This window comes from Kogia breviceps, chromosome 9 (genome assembly GCF_026419965.1).
Source record: "Kogia breviceps isolate mKogBre1 chromosome 9, mKogBre1 haplotype 1, whole genome shotgun sequence".
Classification (NCBI taxonomy): Eukaryota; Metazoa; Chordata; class Mammalia; order Artiodactyla; family Physeteridae; genus Kogia; species Kogia breviceps.
In genome coordinates, this window is record NC_081318.1 from 21,335,247 (window position 1) to 21,356,544 (window position 21,298).

Sequence of the window (21,298 nt, forward strand, 5' to 3'; positions counted from 1 at the left end):
AAGAAAGCGAAGCCCTGGTCCTGCACAGCTCTACCAGGGGAAAGAGTCATTTTCTTCCAAAATTACTACAGAGATATCAATGAACACGCTAATCACAACTAGAATCCTCCTGCTGGTAATTTTGAGAATGGCTCTTAAAGGCTCTGAACTATATTCTCTCCTCAGTTTAAGGTTTCTGTGACTCAAAGCTTTGTAATATCCACTATAAAATACATCATTATAGAAATACTATATACCAATCTCAGATAAGTGTGTGGATCAATCTCAGGTTTCACTTTTTAGTTCTATGACAAGGAGTGTAAATTAGAGCCCTCTGTTCCTCCTACTGTTTAATGTAATACAAGACTCTAGTCAACAGACACATATATCACTTAAACATACATCAATTGCCCTACAGAACTATATACTGTTAAGAATGAAGAGGTAAACAAATGATACATATCACTTACAAGCAGCTGTGTGACTCAAGCTAAAGTGAAATGGGAAGAAAGGAGAAAGAAGAAAGGCCAAACAACCCAACAACAAAATTCCAATTCTTGTAGCACTGTGTCTGTGAACAGTACTTACTTGCCCCAATTTTATAAAAATGAAATAAAAATCAGAAAAGGGTATACTGCCTGATTATTTTTTTTATACTCATGAATCCTTAAAAGTTAAAGTAATAAAATATATATATATATATTTAAATGGAAAGTATACCGATTTCACTTTATTAGCCTAATTTCGGAATGGGATGAGGACTATGGGGTTGAGGTCAGGTGTGAAGGAAGAGGGTTAAAATTTGTGACAGCAAAGATCCCTTCAAAATTCTGGTGCAGTCCTCAGTCACTGCAGCCTAACTGTCAGTCAATAGAGTTGAAATCCAGAGTACTGAAAGCAGCCTCCTGTGCTCCATTTCTGTCCAGGTACTCTCTTCAGTCACAGTGTGATGAGGTCCACCAGGTTGCCTTTAGGAGGAGTCATGCTGTCAGGAAAGAAATTTACTAAGGTGTCAAAGAGCTGAGTTCTTTGAGCATAGGTGTGATCCACATCGGAAAACCCTGGTGAAGGAGAGATACAAAGAAACTCATCCACTGTGTTTAAAACTCAACATGTAACAGAAAACCTAGCTGAGAAAAGCAGCAATGTATAATGAAAAACCAAAACCAAATCAGGCTTTGAAACCAGACAGACATGGGTCCTGATCCCAGTTCTACTACCTAGCAATGGTATGATCTTAGGTAAGGTAATCAGCCTTTCTTCAACTGTTTCCTCAGCTATAAATCTGTGATAATCCTGTTTATGTCATAGGTTTACAGTGCAGATTAATGCAATTATGTGAAAACTACCTAGCAGAATGACTAGTATTTTAGTAACTAATATTGATTTCTCTTCTTTTCCTTGTAAGCATTTTCCTCTTTTACTCCGAGGAATTTTCATTCCTCTTTTCTGACTTTTTAATGCTTTTGAGCACTAAAAATTTTTGATAATAAAAATATAATCAAAATGAAAGGGGTCTTTAGAAAGTAGTCTAAAATCATTAAGCCCCAGAGAGCTGCAAGAAGTCTCAGAGAACTGAGTGAAAATACAGACAGCTGAGGTTAAGAAATACATCTATGATACACAGAAGGATACCTGGCACACAGGAAATACCATGTATTTATGGTACTATGCATCAGGCTCTATGCTAGGCACACATCATGTGAAAAATAGAGAGCAATGAACTCCTTTTATCTAGATGAATGTTCTAGTGAAAGACATTCTAAAAAGCCTAAGATTGTTGAACCGTAAGATTTTTTCCCCCTTAATATCTAGTAAACACTTAATTTTCAAGTTTCCTCCAGCCAAAGAACTATTCAGTGAGATGCCTCTTTCCTTTAGTCAGCCAGTAATAGTACTGCTCCCCCAGCTGCTTCCAATTTCTTATGCACATATGAAGAATGAAAATGAAAAATTAACAAAGTAGTCTATTGATTTTCCCCATTCCTGAGATGGCTAACTGAATATGAGAGGCCTACTGAATGCCATCAGAAACAGAAATAGTGCCAGAAAGTTCTTTATGCCATGATAATCAGTGAAGACTATTTCAAATTGGACTGATTTTCAGTTAACTTCGAATACAGTTTTAGATGCAATCTGCCTTTTAATCTTGTAAAGAACATGAACAGAACAGAAAGAACATTGCCAAGGATACCAGTTTCCTAGAAGGAAAATAAACAATGCCTCAAGAAAGGTACATTCCTCCTTATTTAAAAAAAAAAAATTATTACTATTTTAAGTGTGAGGGCAAATGTTTACTTCTTTGAGATGAGTTTTAGATTTAACAAAGCCTACTACTATATCACAGAAATGAATGGAAGTAAATACTTCAAAATGTAAACGAAGGTGTTACCTCTGGTGTGATTATATTTTTTCTATTTTATGTTTTTCTGAGTTTTCTAAATTGCTTTATTTTTGACTTATTTTGAAAAATTTCAAATTCACAGAAAAGTTTCAAGAATAGTACAACAAACATTCATATACATATATCCTTACCTAGATTAACCAATTAACATTTTGCCACATATTTTTTCATTCTCTTGTTCTCTATGTGTGTTGTATACCCCACTCATACTTTTTTTGTGGAACTACTTGGGAGTAAATTGTAGACATCTTCACCCCTAAATACTTGAGTTCATTTCACCTAAGAACAAGAACATTCACTTCAATAACTACTATATATTAAATTTAGGAAATTTAACATTTATGTCCCAAAAATCTTTTTTATAGTCATTTTCCCCACTAATCTAAAATTCAAGATCAAACACTATATTTAGTTATCCAATCTCTTTAGCCTGGAATAGTTCCTCAATCTCTTTTTTTTTTTTTTTTTTGTTTGTGACACTGTTATATAAAAAAAACAAGAGCAGTAATGTAGTAGAATGTATTAAATTTGGGGTTTTTGATTGCTTCCTTATGATCAGATTCAGTTTATGAAGTTGGCAAGAACACTACATAGAGATGCTGTGTCCTTCCCAATGCATCATCTTAGGAGGCATGTGGTATCAGTTTGTCCCAATACTGAGGATGTTAACTATGATCATCTGGTTAAACTGGTGTATGCCAGTTTTCTCCAATGTAAATGTGTACTTTTCTACCTTTGCAGTTAATATTGAGGAGAAGATAGTTTGAAACTGTGCAAATATCCTGTTCTCCAACAGATCTGCACCCAATGATTTTAGCATTAACTGATGATTCTTGCTAAAACAATTATTATGTATATGATGATTTCCTAACTCGACAATTCCTTCTAGATTCACTGGATGACATTAATTGCAAAGAAGAGTTTTCCTTTTCCTTCCTTCATTTTATTTCTCTATTTGCATTAGCATATACACTCATGAGTCATTTTCTTATTCAATAGGTTATATCCATTCCTGTCATTATTCATTTTAATACTCGTATGTTCTCCCTCTGTATCTTTCTGAAATGTCCCCATTACTTTTTGAGTACCTCCTTACTTTCTGGCACAGTAAGATCTCCAAGCTTATATTTACACAGCTCTGGAGTCCACCATTTTCCCCAGGAACCCTAATTCCTTTTAGTGGCGAATGATATTTAGAAACCAAGATCAGTTGTGCTAATTGCCAGGTGTGGTGTTGTTTCTAGGTCTACACATATTCGCACACATATTATATACACATCTATTTTTAAAAAACCAAAATCATTAGTCCATGCTTTTATTGCTAATTCAGTTTTTTAAGAACCTCACAGAGTTCTTCCTCTCCTTATTCCATTCCATATTTATAGCTCCTTTCTCCTAGTAGGAAAACCTACTCCCAGCAATATCATCATATTTATTCATTTGTTAAACCTAAAACACACAAAACAAGTTCCAGAATTACTACACCCAAACCATTACCAGCAAAATTCAAGATTTCCTTGCTTTTACTGTCTTTAGAATATACTTCACTGATAGTATATAGTCTAAGCTTTATTTAAAAAGGTTTAATTCTCTTTTTTTCCCCTACTGCGCAATTATGTTACCAACTTGATAAACATGTTTGTTTGTTCCTGTTCATATTCAACTTTAGGGCTTTTCACATCTTTTATTTTCTTTGTTTGTAAAAATGTGGTGGTACATTATATTTTTAAGAGAAGCTGATTCTGTGATAGTACTCTATAAAATTACCATTTTCATGAGACCAAATGATTTAGGAGGGAAGGAAACAAACACTGAGTCTCTACTACATGCTAGTTTCTTTATGTATGACATTTCATTGTCACAAAAATAACCCAACAAAGCAGTTACCATAAACTCCAATTTCAGATGAAACACTTAGAGAGTCAGCCATTTAATAAGGCATCACAGCTGGTGAGGAAAGAGAATGGAGTATGAACCCAGGTCTATCTGACTCCAAAGCCCATTTATTTTTATTAACTGAGTGCTTATTAAATTGTAGGCAATGTGCTAAATTCATTTAATCCCCAAAAGAACCTTTTATTTTTATTCACCTTTTACCAATAAGGAACTTGAAATTTACAATCTCATTAGATGAACAGTTAAATTATGGTAGATCCCTATTATGGGATATTGTGTATCACTTACAAACACAATAAATCTAGTATAGTTTCATGTAAGCACCTCCAAGCCACATCATTAAATTTTAAAAAGTTATGTGGAGAATACATGTTTTTATATGACGTAATAAATAAAACCAGAAAACATAAAACCATACATCTATGTGTGTGTGTGTGTGTGTGTGTGTGTGTGTGTGTACATATATACAGTTGATCCTCATTATTCACAGATTCCATATTTGTACATTTGCTTACTTGCTAAAATTTGTAACCCCCAAATCAGTATTTGTGCCACTTTTGTGGTCACTCACAGACATACACAGAGTGGCAAAAATTTGAGTCACCACATGTAAATATATGTTCTCAACTGAGGTCAACTAGGTAATGCTCTGCCTTTTTGTTTCAGCTCTCACACTATAAACAAGTGTCCTTTTCACAGTCTACTTGGTGTCATGTTCTTCACATTCTGTGTTTTCTGTTGGTGACTTCACTGCTTAAAATGGCCCCCAAGGGTGGTGTTGAAGAGCTGGCTAGTGTTCCTAAGTGCAAGAAGGCTGCTATGTGCCTTATGAAGAAAATACACGTTAGATAAGCTTCATTCAGGAATGAGTTATAGTGCTGTTGGTGTGAGGTCAATGTTAATGACTCAACAGTATAAATACACAAGTAAGGTGTGTTCCTGTTGAAAGAAAGCAACATTATGTTATTAATCAATTGACAAAAAGTCTGTGAAAAGAGGCTTATAGGAACCTAACTGTATTTTCCATAGGAGCAAAGGGTCAGTGTTATAGGTGACTTCATAGACTATTACTGTGAATAATGGGAATCAACTCTACCTGTATGTCAGTGTATAAAGATCTGCCAAATACAAGTGGTTACACTTGAGGGAAGCAGGCAGGGACTGAGGGAAGTTGTTCAAAGAGAATCTTAATATTAAAAAAAATACATTAAAAATGGGTGGGACACCAGGAAACTCATCAACAGCAACATGACTACTTAAATGGTAGAGACAGGACAAAAAAGGTTGTATTGATTTTAAATCTCATGCTCCTAACTACTGTTTCTCTCACTTCATTTTCACCATACAGTGGAATGAGAAACTTATCGCTCAGAGTAGTGGAAACTGGTAAAGCTCAATGAGAGGTAGTACAGTTAGTGATTTAGTTCTGAAGCCAAACTCCTAAGGTGTGAATCCTGGTTTTGCTACTCACTAGAACTATTTCTGGGCAACTTACTTTAGCCTCTCTGTGTTCCAGTTTCTTCACATATAATAAAAGGGGATCATACTAGTGCTACTTCATAGGGTTATTATGAAGATTAAGTGAGTTATGACATGTAAAGTGTTTAGAATAGTACCTGGTCCCACAGTAAGTGCTCAATAAATATTAGCTATCACTTTATCATTACTGTTGTGACTAACGACAATGACTGCTCTAAAAGAAAGTGACCTATTAGGAATATACTTAAAAAAAATTTTTTTTTAAATTAATTTATTCATTTTTTTTGGCTGCGGTGGGTCTTCGTTGTTGCACACAGGCTTTCTCTAGTTGTGGCGAGCGAGGTCTAATCTTTGTTGCGGTGCATGGGCTTCTCACTGTGGTGGCTTCTCTTGTTGCGGAGCACAGGCTCTAGGTGCTCGCGCTTCAGTGGTTGTGGCACGTGGGCTCAGTAGTTGTGGCTTGCAGGCTCTAGAGCACAGGCTCAGTAGTTGTGGTGCACAAGCTTAGCTGCTCTGCGGCATGTGGGATCTTCCCGGCCCAGGGCTTGAAGCCATGTCCCCTGCGTTCGCAGGTAGATTCTTAACTACTGCGCCACCAGGGAAGCCCCAGGAATACACTTTTAAGTTAACATCCTATACAGGCTAGGTAGCTTTTCCTATTTATGGTAATAAGGAAGAAATAGCAAGAATTCTCATTTTTCTCCTAGACAGAAGTTTCTTTGTGTTTACATTTCTTACTTCTAAAATAAACTTATTATTATATAAAAATCACCTGTAAACATGTGGGCTAAAGACAGGAAGTTGAAGAAAGTCTCTTGCTGAAATCTAAGTTTGGTGGATTTAGTACAAGTAAGTATAAAGGCTAAAAGGGCACAGTAAATGCTGTGAAACCCCTAAGGCTCCTCATTCACGAATGTCAACACACTGCCAAAGAGCACTGTACTTTAGACATAAAATATTTTAAACAGTTGTCTGAATTCATACTTGCACATCACATATGGACTATAAAACTTCTAAAGAAAGGTGTGAAGACCAAGAAAGGCAATATGCTTCTACAGACCAGATTTTCCCTGTCACATACCTTGCTGAAAATATGCTCTTAAAATTAGCAGAAAGCCCAAGTGCAAGCTTCAAAGTGCCCACAGCCACAGCCACAGTAGCTCTAAGCTAAAGGTCCCCAAAGGTTATTTTTCTCCAAAGTCAGTCATTTTTCAAAACTAAGATAATGCCAGCTGTTTGCAAATCATTTTCCATCTTTCTAAATCTTTAAATTACATATAACATTAGTAAATACTTTAATTCTAAGAGGCTAAGATAAACTGGATGAATTCTGAAGGAAGTCAGTTTGGTTGAGCTAATTTTGGCAGGACATAATTTAGAAAACAAAATATTCAGTCATCTATACATGAAAAGTGTATACATCTATACATAAAATAACCCATTAGATTTCAATTCTAAGTGGTGTAAGGGTAAAACAATCAGACAGAAAATGAATGAGAATAAGAACCAGGAACTATAAATAGGCATGAAACCTTATGAAAGATACTTTTTGTTTATAAATAATATATCAAATTTCTCCTTATTAAAATTAGCATATAACCTGAATTTGCTTCTCATCCAAATTCACCAATGTTACAAAGACTACATTTATAAAGAAGGTAGTAATACTAGTAACTGAATGGAGCACTTACTAAGTATTTCATTTTGTTGTTTTTCATAATTACTTAATTCTCTCAACAACCTGAGGTAAGTACTCTGCTTACCTCCATTTTATAGATGAAGAACTTAATGCTTAGAAAGGTGAATTGTTCAAAGTCACTTTTAAAATTAGCAAGTGGCAGAGCTGATATCTAAACCTAGATTCTGACCCTTAACCACTATACTACACTCTTATCTCTTAACTACTAAACTGCCTCCCTTTAGACAGGTAGGGAAAAAAAACCCACAGAAAATTTCCCTTTTTGTATTTTTTTCTGTTGTGTTTGTACAGATCTCAGTGTATCTGAAGTTTAGAATCCAACTAAAACAAACTGTTCCTGACAAAATATATTAGCTGACAGTGAATAGGGCAGAGAAAGAAGAAAAGAGTTAATAAGCTAAAAGTAAAACATTTGCTGACACCAGTCTAACATATTCAAATGACTGCCAAAAAATTCTTGTTCTAAAGGCTAAATATAAGTCAGCCAGAGATATTTCAGTGCTGTCCACCATTAAAATAAAAATAATGGCTCTGGGCTGCAGTATCCATACCTAACAAGGCACACACATTTATTCAAACTGAATATCTATATGCAAGGCTCTCAGTTCCTGTATCACTAAACCTGTTTCAAATGATAAAATTCAAAAGGGTGTGTGAATTTTCTAAAATAATGCCTATAACTAGACTCTCCATCTTAGGGTTGAGATTTCTAACAACCTGAAAACATTTTATAAAAGCCCTTTGAGTGTATGGAATAGTGGTAAACAACTATATAAATTTTAGGAGAACCTACTGGAGTTACGTTTTATAGCAGCCCTCTTGCCCTGTGGAATCCTACATATTCTGGAATTAGAACTCAGGACTGCAGTTGCCTTGATCAGTAGAGTAGCCTCAATTACTCATTAAGGAAAAACAAAACAAAGGGCAAGACCCCAAGAGCCACTGCTACTATTTCCCATCCCAGAGAGAAACATCATCATTGTATGTCTCTGTTTTTTTCTCCCCTGAGGTATGTTTCACCTTTAAGAGACAAAAAGTCAAACAATGAAGAAATTAAACTGATATTCCAAAGTGTTATTTAATTCCAAAGATAAAGAGAAGTATTTATATTACACACGCTGGAAAATTTCGATACTACTGCTTGACTCTAAGGCAAATTAAAAATAGCACCAGCATTAATGAGATTAATATGCATTCACTGTGTGACTGCATAATGACAAGAGGAAAGCTGGAAATTCCCATACTTCAAAAGGCTACTATCTTGTTGAAAAACTGAAGCTATAATGACTTATCCTAACTAAAAGATCCTTGAAAATTCACCTGACTAAAGCTCTGGATTCTGGAACTTCTACAGACTCCCCACTTTACTACAATCTAGTTTAACTACTTTAATAATTCATTAATACTAAATGAGAGTACTACTAAGTGAAAACTGATGCCCATATCTGGGATGCTTGAGAAACACTTGAACAATTAAGATACCAATATACAAAAATACCCATTTTTAGGAAAGAGGTAATTCATTCCTCTGCTCCCAAACATTTATTTCATTGCCCACTCCATCACCATTCTGTTGACACCACACAATTTCACAAAGAACAAACACAGGAAAACCATTCAACCAACAAGTGTTAACTCATGGTAAGTATATCAGTAATACAGTCTGCATTCCAAAACAACGTTATACAAATTAATTTATTTCGATCAGGCTTCTATTGCCATCTGTTTGCATAATAACCCAGCAATTGGTGTAATAGGAACTGCAAACTGATCCATGCACTGGTGACTGATGCCTGGAAAATACCCTTGTAGCAGGTTATTAGAAATTTTGCATGCTACCTTGAAACTTGCTTCATTTGTTTGGATGACATCTCATCTGATGTTTCATTTAAAAGAAATCAAAGTCCAACCTCCCAAATTCTAGGGCATATGGCCAGATAAATTACCCTGGAATACTTACCTAGAGCTGTGAAATCTGAACCAGATTTAAACAGAGCTGAAGCTAGGAGCTGAAACTGTGGCGGGGGGAAGAGAAAAAAGCAAATTAGCTAGGTAAGCACATTGGAGAAAAAACTCCTATAATTTCAACCATTCATTAGCCACTGGATGTCTCTGCACATGTGTTGCATAGGTCTATTCACCAAAAAGTGGCAAGAAGAACACCGTATTTAGATTAAACAACATGCTGACTTTTCTAGTGGACTGCTATTATCATTTTCCAAAATACTAGACCAAGTCCTGGAATTACTTTATTTTAAAAATATACTAAAGTATGTATTTATTAAGGAAAAATAAGTCAACTGAAATATAAAATATTACTCACTACTATATGATCCAGCAATTCCACTCTTGAATATACATCCAAAGAAAATGAAAATACTAATTTGAAAAGATACATGCACTCCAATGTTCACAGCAGCATTATTTACAATAGCCTGATATGGAAGCAACCTAACTGTCCATCAACAGATGAATGGATAAAGAAGATGTGGTATATATATATACAATGGAATACTACTCAGCCATAAAAAAGAATGAAATAATGCCATTTGCAACAACATGGATGGACCTAGAGGGTATTATGCTAAGTGAAATAAGTCAGAGAAAGACAAATACCAGATGTTACCACTTATACGTGGAACCTAAAGAATAAGTGAATGAATAAAACAAAACAAAGACTCACAGATAGAGAGAACAAACTAGTGGTTACCAATGGGAAGATGGAAAGGGGTAGGGGCAGGACAGATAAGATTAAGAGGTACAAACTACTATATATAAAATAAATAAGCTACAAAGATACATTGTACAGCACAGGGAATATAGCCAGTATTTTATAATAACTTTAAATGGGATATAATCTATAAAAGTACTGAATCACTATTTTACACACCTGAAACTAACATAATATTGTAAATCAACTATACTTCGATTAAAGAAAAAGAAAATTACTCATTTGGGAATCTATCACATATAGAGAGACTGATGCCCTGTACACAGTTCCTAAACTTTTAGTAAATATGAATTCTCACTTCAAAAATAAATGCATGCTACTGTAAAACACCTGATGTCTCTGTGTAAATCAAACTCTGAGAAAAGAGCATGGTTGTTATGCATAAGCCATCCCTAAATTACAACCTAGATTGGTATTCCATGATCATATATAATTGTATTATTATATAATTATAAAGGCTCAAAGGTCTTTTTTACATTGAAAAAATGTTTTAAGTGTTGATTAGATTCCCAGGCTAGCCAGAGTTAGTTTAAGTCAGACAGTGCAACTGAACAATGACAAAATAAGATAAAACTATTGCATCACTGGTACTTTAACAAATTGGTAAAGAAATAAAAATTTAGGAGAACTATTCATATTTATCTTGAATGAGGATGCTGGAAAACAGGTCAGTTAAAGGAAGGAATAAGAGTATACAAATGAGTAGAATCTCAATGGAGTTTACTTGGCACTTTGCAAGACTTAAACAGTTGATACCACTGATTCTTCAGGACGTATTTTACACTTGTACTTGTAGCCTTTAAAATTTCAGGTATCAGTCACCTGATTAATGATCCTTTGAATGTAAGAAACTGGACAAATTAGTTAGGAAAAAAGGGGATAAAAGGAAGAGTTAAAAATATATGAAACTTCTTCGTATATTCTGGGTATCAGTCCTCTGGGTATCAGTCCTCTGTCAGACATATCTACTGCGGATATTATTTGGTCTGAGGCTTATTTATTTATTTATTTGAGGTACGCGGGCCTCTCACTGCTGTGGCCTCTCCCGTTGCGGAGCACAGGCTCCAGACGCGCAGGCCCAGCGGCCATGGCTCACGGGCCCAGCCGCTCCACGGCATGTGGGACCTTCCTGGACCGGGGCACAAACCCGCGTCCCCTGCATCGGCAGGCGGACTCTCAACCACTGCGCCACCAGGGAAGCCCTGAGGCTTGTCTATTTTTATTTTTATTTTTAATTTTTGGCCGCATGGTGTGGCCTGTGGGATCTTAGTTCCCATCCAGGGATCGAACCCAGGCCCTCTGCCGTGAAACCGTGAAGTCCCAATCACTGGTCCATCAGGGAATTCCCTCATCTATTTTTTTTTGATAATGTCTTTTAATGAATAGAAATTTTAATTTTGTTGAAGTCCAATTTGTCAACTTTTTCTTTTATGATTAGTGCCTTTTGTGTCATGTCCAAGAAAGCTTTGCTTATCCCAAGGTTGTGAAGATAATCTGTTTTCTTCTTAAAGTTTCATTGTTTTGGGTTTTATACTTAGATCCATAATCCATCTTAATTTTTGTGTTAAGAGTGAAATAGGGGTTGAGATATCCAGTTATTTAGCACTATTTGTTAAAAAAACTTTCTTTTCCTTATTGGACTTGGTGCTCTGGTCAAAAAAATAAACTGACTGCATATATGAGTCTTTCTGAACTCTATTCTGTTCTACTGATCTATTTGTCTATCCTTAAGGCAGTACCACATCACCTTGATTACTATGGCTCTATACAGAGTCCTGACATCAGGTAGTAAGTATGAGACCTCCAACTTTTTCTTTTTTTCAAGATTGTTTTAGCTAGTCCAGAGCCTTTGCATTTCGACTAAATTTTAGAGTAAGTTTGTCTATCTCCTCAACAACAACAAAGAAACCCAAACTGGCTGGAATATTGACAGAAACTGCATTAAATTATAAACCAATTTGGGGAGAATGGGCATCTCAACACTTTTTAGTCTTTCAAACCACAAATGTGATTTATTTCTCCATTTATTTAGGTATTCTTTAATTTCTTTGTCATCTAAAAATGCAAACAATTTTACTTCCTTTCAAATCTATATGCTGTTTATTTCTTTTTCTTACCATATTGTACTAGCTAGGACTTCTGGCACAATGCTAAATAGAGGTGTTCAAGCAGACAACCTTTCCTTGTCATAATCTTAGGGGAAAGGGTTTAATGTTTTACAATTAACTATGGTACTAGCTGTATGTTTTTCACAGATGCCCTTTATGAGATTTATGATGTTTCCTTTTATTCCTGGTTTGTTAAGAATTTTTATCATCAATGGGTTTTGCATTCTGTCAAATGCTTTTCTTCACTTATTGAGATGATCTGTGGTTTTTCTCTTTCATTTTGCCAATGTCGTGAAATATACTGATTTTTCAAATGTGAAACCAACCTTGTACTCCTAGCATAAACCCCCTCTTGGCTATTGTGCATTAACTTTTTTTTTTTTTTGCAGTACGCGGGCCTCTCACTGTTGTGGCCTCTCCCATTGCGGAGCACAGGCTCCGGACGTGCAGGCTTAGTGGCCATGGCTCACGGGCCCAGCCGCTCCACAGCATGTAGAATCTTCCCAGACCGGGGCACGAACCCATGTCCCCTGCATCGGCAGGCGGACTCTCAACCACTGTGCCACCAGGGAAGCCCTAACCTTTTTATATATTGCTGGATTCAACTAACTAAAATTTTCTTAAGAATTTTTAATCCACATTCACAGGGGTATTGGTCTGTAATTTTCTTTGCTTGTAATGTCTTTTTTGGGTTTTTACATCAGAGTTAAGCTGCTTCATAAAAGGATTTAGAAGGTGTTCTGTCTTATTCTGAATCTATACCAAACTGGCATTTTTTTCTTCCTTAAAGGGTTGATAGAATTTACTGATATAGCCATCCAGGCCTAGTATTTTCTCTCTTGGAAAGTTTTGAATTACAAATTCAATCTCTGTAATTGATATGGAGTTCCTTAAGATTTTCTAATTCTTCTTGTGTTAGTTTTGATAAGTTGTATCTTTCAAGAAATTTGTCCATTTCATCAAGTTGATGAATTTATTGGCAAACTTGTTCATAGTATCTGCTTAGTACACTTTTAATGTAGGTAGGACTGTAATGATCTCCCCTTTTCATTTGTGATGTTGATAATTTATGTTTTCATGATTTGTTTCCTTGATAAGTCTTGCTAGAGGTTGACCAATTTTAGTCACTTTTTCAAAGAACTTTTCACTTTTTACATTTTTCTACTGTTTCCTATTTTACTAATTTCCTATATTCTAGTGAATACTTATTTGGGGTTAATTTGTTGCTCTTTTCTAACTTCTAAGATGAAAGATAAACTTCACTGGCTCTAAACAGAAGGATGGGGAGAAAACTGTTATTTTAACCATCCAATTAAATAAGTGGCACTGCTATGTACTGGCCTAGAGTTTTAACAGGTACTGAGTAATAGTACACAATCTGAATAAAGTCAGTCCTCTCTCCCCAGCTTCAGATTTGAATATCCAACTATCACTTCAACATCTCAAGCTGGCTGTTTCACAGGCATCTCAAACTGAACATATGCAAAATTAAACTCCTGATTCCAGTCAGGAGGCTCCACCTTCTCATTTCAGTTGACAGTAACTCCATCCTTCTAGTTTTTCAGGCTCAAAACTTTGGAGTCATTTCTTTCAAACCCTACATCCAATCATAAAATTCCGTTGGTTCTACCTTTAAAATATATTGAGGGGACTTCCCTGGTGGCAGAGTGGTTAAGAATCCGCCTGTCAATGCAGGGGACATGGGTTCCATCCCTGGTCCAGCAAGATCCTACATGCCGCAGAGCAACTAAAAGACCGTGTGCCACAACTACTGAGCCTGCACTCTAGAGCCCGCATGCCACAACTACTGAGTTCATACACCACAACTACTGAAGCCCGTGTGCCTAGAGCCCGTGCTCCACAACAAGAGAAGCCACCCAATGAGAAGCCCGCACACCGCAACAAAGAGTAGCCCCTGCTTGCTGCAACTAGAGAAAGCCCGTGTGCAGCAACGAAGACGCATTGCAGCCAAAAAAGTATATACATACATACATACACATATATGTGTGTGTGTATATATATATGTGTGTGTGTGTATATATATATATATATATATATATATAGAGAGAGAGAGAGAGAGAGAGAGAGAGAGAGAGAGAGAGAGAGAGAGACAGAGGGAGGGAGGGAGAGAGAATATGATCTATTTTACTTCTCACCATTTCTATTGCTACTACTTTGCTCTGAGCAACAATCTCTCTTGCTTAGATTTCTACACCTCCCTCAAAGTTCTCTTTGCCCCCATCCTTGTTCCCTTTTAGTCTATTCTCAATACAGTAGTCAGAGTGACCTAATTAAAACATAAAGCAGATGGTATCACTATTTTGCATGGACAATACCCTGAACCAGCTCCCTATTCAGAGTAAAAGCCAAAGTCCTAATAATGACTTACAAACTCATTCATAACCTGTTCTGCCAATCCCTGCTCTTACCTCTTGGACCTCATCTCTGACTACTTTCACTCTCCTTACCTCTACTCCAGCCACAAGTGTCTCCTTGCTGTTCTAAACAAAGCCAAATACTCTCATCCCAGGGTCTCTGTTCTAGCCCTCCCTTTGCTAGGAATTATCTTCCCCAAATTATCATTTTTAGATCACTCCCTCATATTCTTCAAGTCTTTGTGCAGATCTGATTTCCAAATGAGGTCTATTATGATTATTCTATTTAATACTGCAACTGCCCAATTCTTACCCCATATATATATATATATATATATATATATATATATATATTTTTTTTTTTAAACGTAGATTTTATTTATTTATTTATTTTTGGCTGTGTTGGGTCTTCGTTGCTGTGCGCGGGCTTTCTCTAGTTGCGGCAATCGGGGGCTACTCTTCGTTGCGTGCACGGGCTTCTCACTGCAGTGGCTTCTCTTGTCGCTGAGCATGGGCTCTAGGTGCGCGGGCTTCAGTAGTTGTGGCTCGTGGGCTCTAGAGCGCAGGCTCAGTAGTTGTGGCACACGGGCTTATGCTCCACGGCATGTGGGATCTTCCCGGACTAGGGTTCGAACCCAGGTCCCCTGCATTGGCAGGCGGATTCTTAACCACTGCGCCACCAGGGAAGTCCCCTTATATCTCTGATCTCTTTTTAACTTTCCTATAATACTTATCAAATTCTAATGCACTGTATAGTTTATTTAATATGTTTATTGTTCCTCCCCACTAGTATGTAAGTACCTCCTGGGCAAGTATCTTGTTTGGTTCACTGGTATATCTCTTGTACCTAGAAGAATGCCAGGCATATTGTAGGAACTCTACACAATCTGTTAAATAAATGACATCGGTACTTTGGAAGCTCAGTAGAAAGACAATTAATACAAAGTGTGCAATACTGGCTGAAAACTTGTTTTTCTTGTTCCTTCTCTATTATAGAATCCTCTCTGAAAATGGCAGAATCAGTTTAGGCATCCTTTTCTTGGCCCTTTTCTAGAAAAAAATATAATGTTTATAAGCTCATCACCAATTTAGAACCCATGCTCTGGAGACTGGAAGGAAGCAAAGAACCATTATTAGTTGACAGTCCACCAGTATTTTGCGACTAACAGACACAATGATGACCCAAAAAAGGGGGAGAAAAATCTAAAAACCACTTCTGGTTGCTGATAAAATCATTTAATATAATGAAAAATTTGTAAAACATACATAGAGAACAAAACCAAGCTACTACGAAAATGAAGAGAAGGCCTTTCTCAAAAAGGAGAATGATTTCTTACAATGAAAAGCGAAGATCTATATGCCTCACTAACAGATACTGTAAGTACATATATATACTGGAGCTGTCACCAAGGGATTTCTTTCCCCAAATGAAATCTGTTCACACGTTTTTAAACAAAAGAATAACCTTCCAGACCAGTAATTCTCAATTTCTTAGGTGTGTTTTCAGTTTTCCATTGTAAAAGAGCAGACAGAGGAGACTCTTAGGGTGAGGGTATTGTTCTGAAAAAGTTTCTAAAGTGATTCTGATGCTGACATACACATAAGTAACATCATTTTTACTAACTTCTACTAGGCTTAAACAACTCTTGATAGATACAGCTTTTCAGAAATGGAGAGGAAGTCTGTGGCATACAAAATCACAATTTGATACTCTTCAGGAAAAGAGAAACCCACTACCAAAATTCTTAAAATGACTGTTTGAACTTGAGATACCTCCCTGTCCCAGACTTTCCTACTAGCTTAGCTTTAAGAGCAAACTGTCTGTTTTCTTTGGCCTACTTGCAATTCACACAGCTGAAATTATTTACTTTGAAATATTTTGTTTTGGTTTGGTTTTAAAAAATAAAAGAAAAATGAATGTTCCCGGATTATAGCCATTTTAGACAGACTATGGTGAAAACACAAGAAAATCCATTTATAACTCTCAAATGCACGGTCTAACAAAATGAACATTAATGGACTCTTCGCAACTATGTTCAGTTTATAAGCCATAACAGATTAAACCAAATATATTCTGCTACTTGGCAAAATTGTGACAATTCTCCCTATTTCAAATAGTATCATGAATTGACTGAAGACTCAAGAAAAGACAATTAACTGTCCTTTTTCAGGGGGTTTTAAAATGTGTTCTGCTGATTCTCCACCTACTGAAGCATTGTAACCAATACTGAGTAAGAGAACTAGGGCTTATTTTCACAGTAGGCAACGATGAAGGAGTATTTCTTTGTTTTGGTGCCAAGGACATGCAGGCTCTTCTGCTTGAAAGTACAATGAACCTGGTGCCTGAAAGTCATTCAGTCTGATACCCGTGTCAATGCTGAACAGAGAAAAACACTGCTTCATGTTGCTATTACAAAGCCAAAGCACAGCAACAGCTAACAGGGAAATAGATGTAAGGAACAGAACTACAAATAATCACCAATTCTGAGAATGGAAGGTAAAATGGATTGCAGTTCAGATGTTGCTAGATGAATTATGAACAAGAATAGTTGGCAAAAGGAAGAAGTGACAAAAGGAATCTTAGAAGTTGGAAGAGAGGTTGTAAGACCATGAAATTCATTGCAGGTATATTCACACACTGTGGATACGCAAATATGTCCTAAGAATATTAAATCTTAGTAACAGTTGCTTCCATCCCATGTTATGTATCCAAAAAACTGAAAAGTAATGATCTGTTACTAAGTTCTCAAGCTTAGGGGCTACTGATGAACGAAGTTAGTAGCCTATGGTAAAACTGTATTGCTACAACATTCATATAACTAAATATCAAGCCAGCAAAGATTCTACTCCCACCAACCTCTCTTCACTTTCTCCTTACAATAAAGGAGAGTTTTCTTTCTTCTTTTAGGGGGATTTTGGAGTATCAGTAGAAAAGTTTATATGGAACTTTATGTAACCCTTAAGTAAAAGAAGTATGGAACTATGGTAGAAGTAAAATTTTCTATTTCCTTCCCAATACAAAATCTAATGACCACTTAAAACTTTATACCTGAGAATCCTTTTCTGAGTGGATCACAGGTTTTTGTGTGACCTGAATCTTAGATTACCACATGAAAATATGTCTACTCAATTTTTATTTCATCTGCTCTGTACCATTTTTAAGATTTTTAGTGTCATCATATTTTCCTCACTTTCCTTTAAACACCCAAGAGCAAAGTCAACAAATATAGGTTAGAAAGACATTTTTTTAAACGCTCAACTTCTGAAGTTTATTCCACCTTTACCTCTTTTGTCTCTTCTGGGTCTGAATGATCCACAGTTATATAAAGATCATTTTGTAGATATTTCAGAGCACTAAGGGGATCCATTTGGGCCTTCTCTTCAAACCTAGAAAATGTAAGCAAGAATAATAATTGTCTAGAGTTATGAAAAAACATCAGAAATGTCTTTTAAAACCAGAGTGGAATACTCTGTATCTGAGAAGATATTGTGGATATCTAAAAAACCTGTGTTTAAGAATACAGAAGTAAGAATACTGACACATATATAAATAGTGTACATGTGGAGTCCCTGGATATGTAATGGTAATGTCAGGCTGTGGTGCTAGAGACTGGATAAGAGCATTTCCGACCCTCCTCTTAAAACTATAAGCTAAGATTAAATCAACTACAAAGCATAGTGAATATGTCAAATATTTTATATAACAGAAGTGCAAAACAGCCAAATATGTTTCATAAAAAAACAAGAGAGATAAAATAAAAACACTTTCCTAGATTTGTGTCATATACTTTCCACTGGAGGTGTTTAACAGATACTTCAGAAAGTGAAATGAGTATAGTTTCTTTTAATAAGTATCATTAACACTGATTAGATTTTTTTTTTTTTTTTTTTTTGGTATGCAGGCCTCTCACTGTTGTGGCCTCTCCCGTTGCGGAGCGCAGGCTCCGGATGCGCAGGCTCAGTGGCCATGGCTCACAGGCCTAGCCGCTCTGCGGCATGTGGGATCCTCACGGACCGGGGCATGAACCCGTGTCCCCTGAATCGGCAGGCGGATTCTCAACCACTGCGCCACCAGGGAAGCCCCTGATTAAATATTTTTAATGAGACTATTTCCATGTCTCAATCAGTAGTAACAAAAACTGTAGCAATCATTTATCAATCATTTGTTTTGTGCTAGACACTGTATCAAGTATCTTATGTATTTCATTTATCCTCCCATAACTCTATGATGACAAGTTTATCATCATTAAAAAAAAAAAAAACAGATGAGGAACTGAGCCTAGTAAATGAACTTGGCCAAGCTAAGACCTAGTAAGTGGCAGAAGTAGAATTAAACACAAGTCTCTCTGATTCCAAAGCTGAAAGGAAACAATGAATTTTCTTAAATTAAAAAAGTCTGCTTGGAAAAAAAAGAAAAAAAAAAGTCTGCTTGGGACTATATATCTATTTCAATAATGACGATTCCTTTTGCAATAGCATAATTACATATGTATTTATTTCTAATAAACTGGTATGCTTTTCAAAATATTATACAGAAAGAAGATATTTAATTTCATTTGGGAAAGGAAAATAGTGAAGAGCCTTTCACAACTGTGTTCAGTTGATGGCATCAATAATTTCCTGTCTTCAGAGCTAATCTCAGAGATAGGGTACCTGGAGGGGCAAAGACTGGCCAAATATTACAGTTTTCTTGTGCCAGATAGTACCCTGATTGTCAGCCAGCCTTATAACCCTCATGGACCCTTAGGTCCATGTTTCTCTACCATCTTGTCCACAATGAATTAGACCAGAGTTTTGGCACCTGAGCCAAAAGCAATTGTCTTGAGCTTGATGAGCAATTTATAACGTGGCCTGGCAGAATTCTTTCCAATAGGGATACTCTCTCTAGGGAACTCTCTGTAAGAAGATACTCTCTTAGAGAATCTGAATGTGAGATACACAAGGACACAAAAAACATACAAAACACAGAAGGCAATAAGCAGAAGATATGAGATGACAGATTCCTTCTCTTCCTATCCTTCTCTCCCTTCCTTCCTACTACCTAGCTACCTAGCCACCTACTGAAGTCATAAGGGAAAGCAGAGTCAGGAAGTGGAACAGGAAAAGCAGACAGAAAGAAGCAGAAAGAGAGAGGCTCAGTTACAAGGAAAGCTACTTCAGTAGCTCCTAGCTATCAGAATTGTCTCAGTATCCTAAACAATTCTCCACCAGGCCTCACTGTTCAAGTGTTGAGGAAGCACCTTAATTCTCTGGATATTCTCATAATAAATTCTTTTTCAGTGAGATATCCTATGTCTTTATCCTTGTAACCTGATAACTTAAGCAACATACACCTACTGTACTATTAAATAAATCCAGCAAAGGGATCCATTTTCCTGGAAAGTGTGTTCCCTCTTTTCTTTTTTAAGCTTTTTTGTTAGCCCACAAAAACTTATTATTGGACTTGTGTCTGCAGTCTAGAATTATATTTCAGCCAACAATTCTGCCCTCTACCTAAAGGAACAAGGAATTAATCGTATTAAAAATTTTCTTTTGCCCCTTTCCAACCCCAAATCATCAATATATTTGGAAACTCGAATGCTATAGGAAAAAATAGTGGCACTTTATTTTCTGTATTATGTGGCACCATTAAGAACAAAGACACTTTCTTGGCATTCAATATACTTCTCTCCCTCCAAATTTATATTTTAACTAAAATTTACACTTTAAAATTTATATTTTAACTAAATACTAGCAAATTTCAAAAGTCGATTATTTGCCCAATCACACAAACTTGCTGCCTTTCAATTTCAGTCACTTTATTTCATGAATCATTCTCACACTCAGAAGATTTGCTAGTCTTTCATAATGTAATTAAAAATTTAAATAATTTGTTACTGATTATTATTTTCCTTATCCACTTTCATTCTTCACTTTGTGCCTTTACTAGCACAAGTCACTAATGATGTTTTGTACTTGAAACTTAAAATATGCCGTAATATATATTTCAGATTCCTATAAATTGTCATTTCACCTGTCCACTGATAAGATTTTTAAAGGAGAAAACTGACTGCCAAATATCAAAAATAATAATACTTCTTAGGATGGGTTGGTTGTGGGAAAATGAATAATTCTACTTACTTCCAGAAGGAATGAAAATTAACTTTCTGGAGGGCAACGTGTAATTCATCAATTCTATCGTTATCCTACAGAAATTGTGAATAGGGGTGCATATGGAAGTATATAATAACATTAACTAGTGTTACTTATAATTGCAAATAAGTTGGAAATAATCTAAATATTCAACAAAAGGAGACTAGTTAAGTAAATTACACAGAGTAGAACACTATGTAGCCATTATAATTATGATTTGTATTTTTATTTTTTAACATGGTAATAAGATGTTTATAATATATCGCTCATTAAAAGACATCAGGTTCAAAGCAAGATGATCCTTATTTTTTAAACAAACAAAAATTCTATTTGTGCACATACAATTCAAGGGATACACACTAAAATACTACTTGGGATGAGGGATGATTCAATTCTTTGTGGTGGGGAGAGAGGACTTTTTTTTTTATTAACCATGGATTACTTTTCTAATTAAAAGCCAGAGGAAAGTGTTTATAAAAGTTTGAATTCTTTACA

At 35.9% G+C, this 21,298-nt stretch overlaps 1 protein-coding gene across 11 annotated transcripts in view; it reads right to left on the reverse strand.

Annotated features, from left to right (window-relative positions):
• Positions 1–677: 677 nt before the first annotated feature.
• Positions 678–21,298, reverse strand: part of MKLN1 (muskelin 1) — a 339,221-nt gene continuing 318,600 nt past the window's right edge. For 9 of the 11 annotated variants that reach the window (XM_067042147.1, XM_067042144.1, XM_067042142.1 and 6 more), the window contains 3 exons: positions 17,956–18,058; positions 9,418–9,472; positions 678–1,040 (listed from right to left, as the gene is read on the reverse strand). In XM_067042147.1, coding sequence (XP_066898248.1) covers positions 919–1,040; positions 9,418–9,472; positions 17,956–18,058 — 280 coding nt within the window. In that variant the 3' untranslated portion in view covers positions 678–918. The remainder of the gene's footprint in view (positions 1,041–9,417; positions 9,473–17,955; positions 18,059–21,298) is intronic. The other 2 variants (XM_067042148.1, XM_067042145.1) reach the window with 1 other exon arrangement.